The 11,750-nt window shown below is 35.7% G+C and overlaps 1 protein-coding gene and 2 non-coding genes across 3 annotated transcripts; all 3 read left to right on the forward strand.

Moving 5' to 3' along the window:
* Positions 1 to 1,348: 1,348 nt before the first annotated feature.
* On the forward strand, positions 1,349 to 2,704 carry LOC138874691 (uncharacterized). The gene has a single exon (XM_070153470.1). It carries the CDS (start codon positions 1,349 to 1,351, stop codon positions 2,702 to 2,704), a length of 1,356 nt encoding a protein of 451 aa, XP_070009571.1.
* Positions 2,705 to 8,249: 5,545 nt separating this feature from the next.
* Positions 8,250 to 8,444, forward strand: LOC138876722 (U2 spliceosomal RNA). The gene has a single exon (XR_011402059.1). It is a non-coding gene; the product is annotated as a U2 spliceosomal RNA (small nuclear RNA).
* Positions 8,445 to 9,267: 823 nt separating this feature from the next.
* LOC138876717 (U2 spliceosomal RNA) lies at positions 9,268 to 9,463 on the forward strand. The gene has a single exon (XR_011402054.1). It is a non-coding gene; the product is annotated as a U2 spliceosomal RNA (small nuclear RNA).
* The last annotated feature ends 2,287 nt before the right edge of the window (positions 9,464 to 11,750 follow it).

An 11,750-nucleotide genomic window follows, 5' to 3' on the forward strand; every position in this document is an offset into this window, starting at 1 on the left:
TAAATACAATAAAAACTTTGTTCTATCAACCTTCGTTTTAATTTGATTACTTGGCCAAATAGTTTGTTAAGCTCGTCACGTTAAATAATTCTCTGAACTTTATATATAGTCATTAGTATTTTTACCTTTGACACCCTTTTCTCTTCTCTTTAAGTAATTCAGTAATTCGAACATGTAAATCGAGAGTTTATGATTCGAAATGTTTACATTTCTTCAGAAGGATGGAGATATGATTATGAAATCGAAATCTAGGGAAAGACGGCAAGTATATGGATGAGCACCGTCTGATAAGTTTTAAGTTTAAGTTTCAATGATGACAATATTATCTTATATTTTATTTTCATGGCAAACAAAAAGGAAAGAATGAAGATGATTAACAAGATTGCTACTGGGTTCAAAATAAACAAAGAAGGAAGAATTAGTTACTGCATTAATGATCATTAAGAGGAGCTTGACTCGTCCCTAATCAAGGATTGAATAAAGATTCAGTTACAGACATTAATGGTCAATCAAGAAGCGGATTGACTCAATCAAGGGAACTCAGATTACCAATCTTGATCATTCCAGTTTCGAAGAATACACTCACTAATTAATCACTCCTTGAATTCAGTTGTGACAAGGAAGGTCACATTCGAATCTGGGCCAGTCAAAGAGCAAGATTCAAAGAGGCATCTCTTGAGTCAAATCCCTTAATTAAAGATCTTATGCCTCCCGTTTCAAAAAGGATTTAACGACTCTATTCTCAGGTATAAAAAGGTTGCTCTCTCAAGAAGAAGATTACGCAACTACAAAAAGAGTATTCCAAATCTATCTACTTCTTAGTTCAAACACTGTAATTCTGAGTTATCAGTGTCTCAAAAGATAGAGAGATCTAGAGTACAAAAGAAAGTTGTGTCACTTAATTAGAACTCAACTGCTGATTCTATATGTTGATGGTAAACACAAAAATACCATCAATAATGTAAATTTATTCAAAGATCTTAAGGGAACCCTTGTGACCTAAGGGAACTGGATGTAAGTACCACAACGATACTGAACCAGTATAAATCGTGTGTGTCTTACTATTGCTCTTTACTGCTTTTACTCTTTCTATCTCGTGGTTAGTCAATTAATATGAGTATTAGTTGACTAAATTTTAATTAGGCAACAATTCACCCCCCCCCCTGTACTTTCAATTGGTATCAGAACAAGGCTCACAACCTGTGCTTTACCACTAGTGAGGAAAAGATCAATGGGATCCAACACTATTGTTGGTGCTCTCTTTCAAGAAGGAACCTCTTAGGTTCGACCTCCTTACTTCAATGGTCAGCATTTTTCACATAGGAAGGTTCGCATGGAAACATACACCATGTCATACGACATCAAAGTATGTGGTGTGATAAAAAAGGAAAATCTTCCAATTCCTCCAACAAAAAATGCAAATGGTGAAATCATCACATCAACTGATCATCTGGATTTGGACGATTACACTGATGAACAAGCTGATGTCATCACTGTGAATGCAAAAGCAAAAAATCTACTATACAACGCTATCAGTGGAGAAGAATATGAAAAAATATCCAGTTGTGAGACTGCAAAAGAAATGTGGGATAAATTGGAAGTCACTTATGAAGTAACCAACAAAGTAAAAGAGACTAAAATAAATCTCCTGGTTAGGGAATATGAATTATTTCAAATGAAGGATGGAGAATCTTTTGCAGAAATATTTTCCAGATTTAGCAAAATTCTTGGAGACCTCAAATCATTTGGAAGACCTATTAAAAGTGGCGAACATGTTAGAAAGATCCTCACAAGTCTACCTACAATTTGGCAACCAAAAGTTATCGCTCTAGAATGTCAAGACCTGGACAAAATCTCCTATAATGAACTCAGAGGTGACTTGATCGCTTTTGAGAAAACTCATCTTGATAGACAAATTCAAGAGAAAAAGAAAACTGTTGCTTTCAAGGCAATTATGGTTGAACCTAAAAATGAAGATGAAATAGAAGGAGGAGAACAAGATGAAAACATTGCAATGCTATCGCAAGTTATGACCAACATGATGAGAAGAAACAACAACTACAGAAGAGGTAAGATTAATTTTAGAAAAGGAAGGGCGAGCAATGAAATAGATAAAAATGATGGAAGATGTTATAAATGTGGAAAACTCGGACATCTCCAAGCTGACTGTCCTGAATTAAAAAGGAAGCTTAGCAGGAATGTGCAAAAAAAGAAAGCTTTTGGAGCATGGAGCGATGAGGAGGAATCTGATCATGAGGAAATTGCCAATATGTGTTTTATGGCTCTTAGCAACAATGAAGAACCAGATAAACTTGCACTAATGACAAACAACAATGAAGAAGAATATGATTCAAGAATACCCTATTCATCGTTGGATGAAGGAACTAGTAAGGTACGTACTCCTTTATATCCATCTTGTTATGAACTTCAAGAATTTGTTGATATTGCTCTTGCAGACATTGAAAGAGTAGTAAATGAACTCAGAAAAGTCAAAAGAGAAAGAGAAAAGAAGGATTGGGCGCTGAAACTAGAAATATGCGAAGTTGAATGTGATATACTTCAAGAAGAAGTAAACGAACTCAGGCTTCAATTGAATGGTCTACAAAAATTTTCAAATTCTAGTTCAGTTCAAGGACATAAATGTCTATACAATCAAAAACCTAGAAAACTTTGGGGATCAAATTTGTCTTTCTTCTATAATTGAAGAACCCTGGATTTGGCATAGGAAACTTGGACATGCAAGCATGCACACCATTCAAAAACTTTCAAACATGACCTTGTCATTGGTCTTCCAAAACTTGATTTTTCAAAAGATCATATCTGTGATGCATGTCAATTAGGAAAGCAAACTTGATCCTCTTTCAAAGTTAAAAATATTGTTTCTACATCTAAACCTCTTCAACTGCTGCATATGGATTTATTTGGCCCTACTAGAACTGCTAGTATTGGAGATATGAAATATGCTTTTGTTATTGTAGATGATTTTTTTATATTTACATGGGTTATATTTCCTAGTCATAAAGATGATGCCTTAAGGAATTTTGAAGTCTTTTTTAAGAAGGTTCAACGTGAGAAAGGTTATTACATCTCTATAATCAAAAGTGATCATGGAGAAGAGTTTGAAAGTAGAGTGTTTGAAAATTTCTGCAATGATCAAGGAATCTCTCATAATTTCTCTTCACCTAGATCTCCTCAGCAGAATGGTGTAGTAGAGCGAAAAAACAGAACCTTGAAGGATATACCAAGAACGATGATAGTGGAAAACTCTTTACCTCACCATTTCTAGGCAGAAGCTGTAAGTACAGCGTGTCATATTATTAACAGATGTCTCATTCGTCCTATTCTCAAAAAGACTCCCTATGAACTATGGAATGGTAAGAAACCAAACATCAGCTACTTTCACCCTTTCAGATGCAAATGTTTTGTTCATAACAATGGTAAGGATAATCTGGGCAAGTTTGATCCGAAGAGTGATGAATGTATATTTCTTGGTTACTCACCCTCTAGTAGAGCTTACAGAGTTTACAATAAGAGAACCCTATGCATTGAAGAATCTATTCATGTTGTTTTTATTGATACTAACCCTCGCCCAAGGAATGAACATGTTCTTGAAGATGAGGAAATTTCGTGTGCTCCAAAATCTGTTATTGTAGGAAAAGATCATCAACTGAGTCAGCTAATCAACAAAATCAACCAGCTGAATCTCCTTCAGAAAATCATGACTTATCTCAACCAGATCAGTCGACTAACATATCTTCTGGGAATACTCCAAATGAATGGAGTAACGAACCAGGATATCCTCACAAATTCATTATTGGATACCCACAGGATGGAATAACTACCAGGAGATCACAAAAAGACAAGTCTCATGTAGCTCTCATTTCTCAAATTGAGCCCAAGAAGATTGATGAAACTATAAAAGATTCTCATTGGATCAATGCTATGAAAGAAGAATTAGATCAAATTGAAAAAAACAAAGTTTGGGAATTAGTTCCAAAACCCCAAAACTCCTCTATTGTTGGGACTAAATGGGTTTTCAGAAACAAATTGAATGAATCAGTCCAAGTCGTTCGAAATAAAGCAAGACTAGTGGCTCAAGGTTACTCTCAACAAGAATGAATCGACTATGATGAAACCTTTGCACCAACTACTAGTGGCTAAGGCTATTGGTACTCCTATGAGTCCAACTACTGTTCTAGATGATGACAGCAATGGAAAAATGGTTAATGAAACCATGTATAGAGGAATGATTGGATCTCTACTTTATTTAACTGCTAGTCGACCAGATATTATATTTAGTGTATGTAAATGTGCTAGATTTCAGTCAGCTCCTAAGGAATCACATTTGACTGATGTTAAATGCATTATTAGATATTTAATTGGTACTACTGAATTCAGCCTATGGTATGATCATTCTAACAATTTTTCTTTAAGAGGCTTTTCAGATGCTGATTTTGCAGGAGACAAAACTGATAGGAAAAGTACAATGGGACATGTCAATTACTGAAAAATGCCTTAGTATCTTGTCACAACAAGAAATAAAATTGTGTTGCTCTTTCAACAACTGAAGCAGAATACCTAGCTGTTGGAAGTTGTTGTACACAAGTTTTATGGATCATGCATCAACTCCTTGATTATGATTTATCTCTTACTACTACTCCTATTTTTTGTGACAATACCAGTGCTATCTGTCTATCTAAAAATTCTATGCATCATTCTAGAGCGAAGCATATAGAAATTAAACATTATTTTATTCGTGATCATGTTGCAACAGGTGATATTGCATTAGAATTCATTAGCACTGATTCTCAACTTACAGATATCTTCATTAAACCTCTTTTAGAAGAAAGATTTTGTATCCTTCAAAAAAGGATTGGCATTCTGCCAAATTTGTAAACTAGTTGCTTGTTTAATTGGTTAAATTATTCTATATGTTTTCAATATATTTTATTTCCTTAATTATCCATGTACTAATCAATTTTACTGTGAAAGTATAATTATTACTTGTAGTCATTCAGAACCATTACTTCCGTCTGTATTTGACCCTTCCGATAACCAAGATGCCTCTTTACTTATCTCAAATCCTTGATAAAAACCCTCCATCTTCCAAAACTCCTTCCTCATTCCTTACCAAACACCCTTCCGATTTCTCCATGGCCAAAAGAAACCCTTCTTCTACAACCAGGCGAAGCCGTAGGGTTCAAAAACCTCTCAATACAGAAGAACGATAGATATAGAATCATCTACTGATTCAGACCTACTCAAGACTGATAATGATAGCAGTGCCTCATCAGAAAATCAACCCATTAGCCAGAAAAAGGCCGAAAAATGACACATGGAGCAAACCCCCAAAAAGGCTGCATGCAAAAAGTGCAAGGTAGAAGGCTTGGATTTCGGTCTAGAAGACAAGTTGATCTTCTATGGCCCCCGGTGAAAAGGCAAGGTTTGAGTCCTATAAGTCAAAATTCATGGCTTATGGGCGATGTGTAAGTCTCTCTCTTATAGCCTTCATTGTGATGTGACTGAAATTTTTGATTTCCAGTACCTTTCCCATATGTTTTACACTCTTGGAAATTCTGTATATGAAGAACCTATGAGAATGTTTTATGCAAATCTGTTTGTGAATGATAAGGATGACTTAGAGTCTATGGTCTTAGGTACTAGAATTATGTTGGACTCCTACCAATTTGAAAATATCTTTTCTGCCAATTTAGTAGGTATGATGTGTTTGTCCAAAATTCTTGGCCCAAAGACTTTGATGTGTCTCTTGAAGAAGTAAAACCTTCTTGTCTGATAATCCCCCTGACATTGGCCCCAAAAATCTAAAATTTGAACACCGGGTTTTGGCCCATATTATTTCCACTACTTTGCTTCCCAGGTCTGGGTCCTTAAGTTCATTGTCTACTAGAGTTGTCTTTGTCTTCTACTGTCTAGTCAACAACAAAGGTCTTAATTGGTTTGTGTGGATTCGCCGATATATGCTTGAGAGTATCAGGGATATTTCCTCTTTTGCTGCTTGTCTGCCTTATGGCATTCTTGTCTCTCATATTCTGGAAGTTATGAAGGTTGATTTAGCACCATTTACTCCCAAGCACATCTCCAGTACCTATGATAAAACTGTTTTTTCTATGATAGGTTACTCATTGAGTGAAAATGGATGGGTTAAAAGGGCCAAGGTTGAAAGTGCTCCAGCTCCGGTAGATGTTCAACTTGATCAACCAGCCCCTCAGTCGACTACCTCCCAAAGTCTTCCACACATTCAACAACAACTTGATGAAGTCAAGATGTTGCTGGTGGGAATGAAAGAATAGGTAGATAAAATAAGAGAAGTCACTAAGGTGACAGGTTCAGATGTAGCAAAGATTCGGATAGACATAGGGGTTACAAGGAGACAGGGAACAAGGACCTTCAATTCCATGACTGAAAAATGGACAAGCTCGTCAAGGATGTTGACAACTCCTATGACTCCTTCTGCACCAAAGTGATCAACACCCTCAAATATTTTCTGGGACGTCATTAATTATCTCTGGCTGTTTTGTGACAAACAACTTATGTTTTTTTTGTGGTTTTTAGACTATTATTTTTTGTTCTGTACTAACTTAAGCCTCTGCTGAAGGCTCTACTGCTCTAACCCTTTTAGTATGTTTATTATATTGCTTTGTGTTTCTCTATGTTATGTTACTCTTTCCTTTTTGATTGATGTCAAAGGAGGAGAAAAAATGTGAGTAAACACTCAAGGGGAGACATGAGCACAACTTTCCAAACATAGGAACAATTCAATTCAAGGGAAACACTAGCTCAGGGGGAGCAACTCCTAAAGGGAAGTATCTTAAGTTTCTTTAAACTTGTTTACTCCTTCTTGATTATCATCATCAAAAAGGGGGAGATTGATAGGTTTTAAGTTACGTTTTAATGATGACAATATTATCTTATGTTATATTTTCAGGGCAAACAAAAATGAAAGAATGAAGGTGATTAGCAAGATTGCTACTGGGTTCAAAATAAAGGAAGAAGAAAGAATTAGTTACTGCACTAATGATCATTAAGAGGCATCTTGACTCGTCCCTAATCAAAGATTAAATGAAGATTCAGTTACAAACATTAATGATCAATCAAGAAGCAAATTGACTCAGTCAAGGGAACTCAGATTACCAATCTTGATCATTCCAGTTTTGAAGAATACACTCACTAATTAATCACTCCTTGAATTCAAATGTGACAAGGAAGGTCACATTCGAATCTGGTCCAGTCAAAGAGCAAGATTCAAAGAGGCATCTCTTGGGTCAAATCCCTTAATTAAAGATTTTATGCCTCCCATTTCAAAAAGGGTTTAACAACACTTTTCTCTGGTATAAAAATGCTGCTCTCTCAAGAAGAAGATTACGCAACTACAAAAAGAGTATTTCAAATCTGTCTACTTCTTAGTTCAAACACTGTAATTCTGAGTTAGCAGTGTCTCAAAAGATAGAGAGATCTAGAGTACAAAAGAAAGTTGTGTCACTTGATTAGAACTCAACTGCTGATTCTATATGTTGATGGTAAACACAAAAATACCCTCAATCGTGTAAATTTATTCAAAGATCTTAAAGGAACCCTTGTGACCCAAGGGAACTGGATGTAAGTACAACAACAGTACCAAACCAGTATAAATCGTGTGTGTCTTACTATTGTTCTTTACTGCTTTTACTCTTTCTGTCTCGTGGTTAGTCGACTAATACCCATATTAGTCGACTAAATTTTAATTAGACAACAATTCACCCCTCCCTGTACTTTCACCCTCTTCCTGTTATTATGTAATGCTGTGGAATAATCACGAGTAATCAAGTGAAACAAAAACTTCAATAAGACTCATGCTCTGAGCCGCAAAATATTCTTGACTAACTTAAAGTTACAGGGTATCAACCCCCGTTTTTTTTAGAAATGTATATTTTTAACTGTTCCCAAAAATAATAGCCGACGAAATATAAATATATGTATAATATACATTTTTTGGTTAGCAAATATAATTATATTCGGTTGACCGGTCAATTTTGTATTTTTGCCTTTTCTTTTATGGGGCAAGTTATTTGGAGAGAAAGGATGGTTTACACTAGAAAGAAAGCAAAGGAGTTCCTGTCTGGGAACTAAGAAGAGTCATAGTAGTAGTAGTATATTAAGGTTCATCAGTCCCATATCGACATAAAATGGAAAACAGAGACTTGAGACTTGAGAGGCATTATAAAAGAAGAGGCCCATGCACAAAGTAAAGCATACCTTTCTCGGCCTTTTGGCTAAGATCAAGTGTAGTATCTGTTCTTCTCAGTTTAATATCTGATATGTGGGTCATTGGCTCACACGATATTAATTTAATTTTGTAAGGGGAGAGTCCATTAAGGTAGCTTGCTACCTGAGCTCTTGCGCGTTGCCCATGCGTTGCACTATTGCACGGGCCTGGCGCACCCCACCAAATCAAGTTTAAATCTGATAAGTTTCAAGGTGACTAACAATTCAATTGCAAAATGCAACAGGAGCATTTCAAGTAAATCTATCATCCGGAAACCAGCGGCATAAAATGGAAGAAAGCTTTGAAAAAATCAGGTTTTAATATCTACATAGATGTCTTTAACTCCTAATACACACTTCTCGGGCTAAACAAAATTTATTTGGATCTAATTAGTAATGGCACGGACAATAGATACTTTGTTTACGATGTCTGTCTTTGTATTGCCAAATTTATACTTGTTTGCAGTTCTTCAAACACCATAACAGGGAAAATATAGTTCAGAAGGATCGAATTAAAATATGGGAAAAGACGGCAAGAATATGGATGAGAACCCTCTTACTGTTAAAGTTGTTGTCATGTAGCCAGGAGGTCACGGGTTCGAGCTGTGGAAATAGGCTACGTACAATAGACTTTTATGGTCCGGTCATTCCCCGGACCCCGCACGTAGCGGGAGCTTAGTGCATTGGGCTGTCATTTTTTACTCTCTTACTATTATTGCGTAATGCTTTGGAATAAGCACGAGTAATCAAATGAAATAAAGTGCTATGACAAGGCACACGTTGCGAGCCGCAAAATATTCTTGACTAACTTAACGTTACAGGGTTTCAAGCCCCTTTCCTTTTCTGGGCTGAGGTATATAGGAGAGAGATAGGATGGTTTATACTGCAAAGAAAGCAAAGGAACTAAGAAGTGTAACAAAGTTTGTCAATACCACATCGACAGAAACTGAAAAACAGAGAGTTGAGAGGCATTATAGAAGAAGAAGCCCAACCACTAAGTAAAGCATACCTTTCTCGGCCTTTTGGCTAAGATCAAGTGTAGTATCTGTTCTTATCAGTTTAATATCTGATATGTGGGTCATCGGCCCACACGATATTAACTCAATTTTTTAAGGGGGAAGGTCCACTAGGATAGCTTGCTATTCGGGCCTTTGTGTGTTGCTTTGGTGTTGCACTATAGCCAAAGCCTGGCGCACCCCACCAAATCAAGTTTAAATATTTTATGTTCAGTTCATCAAAATCCACCAAATCTATTCGAGTTAGGCTGATTGACATATGTTCAAGCTGTTTTGGTGGAGTATACCTGCCCTTGTAGTAAAGATTTGACGCAAATGTTCACATATATGTGGCTTTTTGTTAGAGCTGTAAATGTACAGCATGTCTTCATTTTGATGTTTAAGTGGTCAAAGGAATCATTACACAATTTAATATCAGGAACGAAATGGTTCTCTCTGATGTGGAGAAACACTTCGTATTTTGAAACAGAAAACCGGATATTTTTTACGGCGGCTTGGTCTAATTCACATTTACAATGCATTTTACAAGGTTTATCTGGGATAATAAGGTTTCAAGCCCCTTTCTTTTTTGGGATAAATTATTTAAGAAAGCAAACGAGTTCCTTTCCTTTCTGGGAACTAAGAAGTGTAATAGGATAATAAAATTCGTCAATCCCACATCGATAAAAAATGGAAACAAAAGAGTTGAAAGGCAGTATAAAACAAGAGGCCCATGCACCAAGAAAAGCATACCTTTCTCGGCATGATATTAACTCAATTTTTTAAGGGGAAAGTTTCATCAAGATAGCTTGCTATCTGTACCTTTGCGCGTCGCCCTTGTCTTGCACTATTGCTTGGGCCTGGCATACCCTACCAAATCAAGTGCCTAATGTTTTTTGTTCGAGTTCTGCAAATGTCAGGCTATATATTTGTATGGGTCAAAATATGACTAGAATGGTCTTCCCTTTTGACGACTATTATGATGCATATCAACCTTAGATATAAGCTCATTTCTCATATCAACCTTAGATATAAGCTCATTTCTCATGTTCGATATACGATTATTACATTAAGAAAGCTTACTCGTTCTTATTCTTCTTCTATTTCACACTCTGGAATTAATTATGTTTGACTAAGATTTACCTTCTTTACTATCAATAATTAGTTCGACAAATGGGTTTTACACTTTTTTGGTCAAACAATATTCCATTTACATCAGCACCTAGTAATAGAAAGTTAGTAGCAGTTTACGACGAGCTGCAATTTGCTCTTTCTAGTCCTTCAAGAACAGAGTGCCCATTAAATTTAGCCTGCTCTTGGTTCATACAAGAGATTCATTTTCAGTTAATATAGAGAAAGATAGAGATGCAAGTGCAACACAATAAAAGTATTCAATGTGATTAAACAATACAACTTCAATGCAACAGGATAACTTCAACTAAATCTATCATCCTAAACCAGCGGAATAAAAAAAGGAAGAAAGCTTTGAAAAAAATCTGTTTTTCTGCTGTCAAAGTTTATTAATAATCTCAAAGAATTCGATAATTCTATTTCTACAATGTTGCACATAGCTGAAAACACTCTCATGACATGTGGCTTGTGTCGCTAGTAAATCTCCTTTCCTATAAGACTAAGACCAAGATGTTCCAGATAGTACACTTTAATTTGAGCCATTAGAAAACACCAACGCTATCAAAATTATTATAGGTTGAGTAGTTTCTATCAGAGGCGAATCCAAGATTTAAATTCTATGGGTTCAATTTTTAAGATTTTTAACATTGAACCAATTATATATTTAAAGTTATGAGTTCAAATCTATTATTTTTGCAATTTTAATGAATTTTTACACATAAATTTCTACTCTGCGTCGAAAGTTATGGGTTCAATTGAATCCGTAACTTTCACACTGCATCCGCCTCTGGTTTCTATATCATGTGCCGGGTCCGTGCACGCCTTTATAATGCTGGATGTATACTCAGACAACAACTTGCCATGTAAACGAGGAATACATGATAATTGTGCTATGTATCTGCATTATCATCTTGAGCAATTTCAGAAATGTTTCTTCGTAGGGAAACTAAATTGCTCTTTTAGTAATTAACAAAAGATATTTTTAGACTTGTTTTAAGTTTAGCGAAATACATAGTTTACCCATCCAACTTACACTTAAATCCCTGTTACACACATGTTGACCACGAGTATAATTTTACACACCAAACTTTTCAAATGTGTGTCAATTACACACTACTTTTGACCAACCCGTTAATATTCAATGTTATGTATACACACGCTTATTTAAATTAAAAAACAAACGATTCTTTAATTAAAATGGACAAACCGACCCTTTTCTTAATTCCGACCCAAAAAAGATCCAACCCTGTTAATTAAAAACAACTTCGCGACCAGATTAACAAACATAATTCCATTTTCAAATCCTGTTCTTCAGTCCTAGCCTTTGAAGTGAATCCGACGGGAACACATATGCTCTTTATT

Source organism: Nicotiana sylvestris, chromosome 8 (assembly GCF_000393655.2).
Source record: "Nicotiana sylvestris chromosome 8, ASM39365v2, whole genome shotgun sequence".
Classification (NCBI taxonomy): Eukaryota; Viridiplantae; Streptophyta; class Magnoliopsida; order Solanales; family Solanaceae; genus Nicotiana; species Nicotiana sylvestris.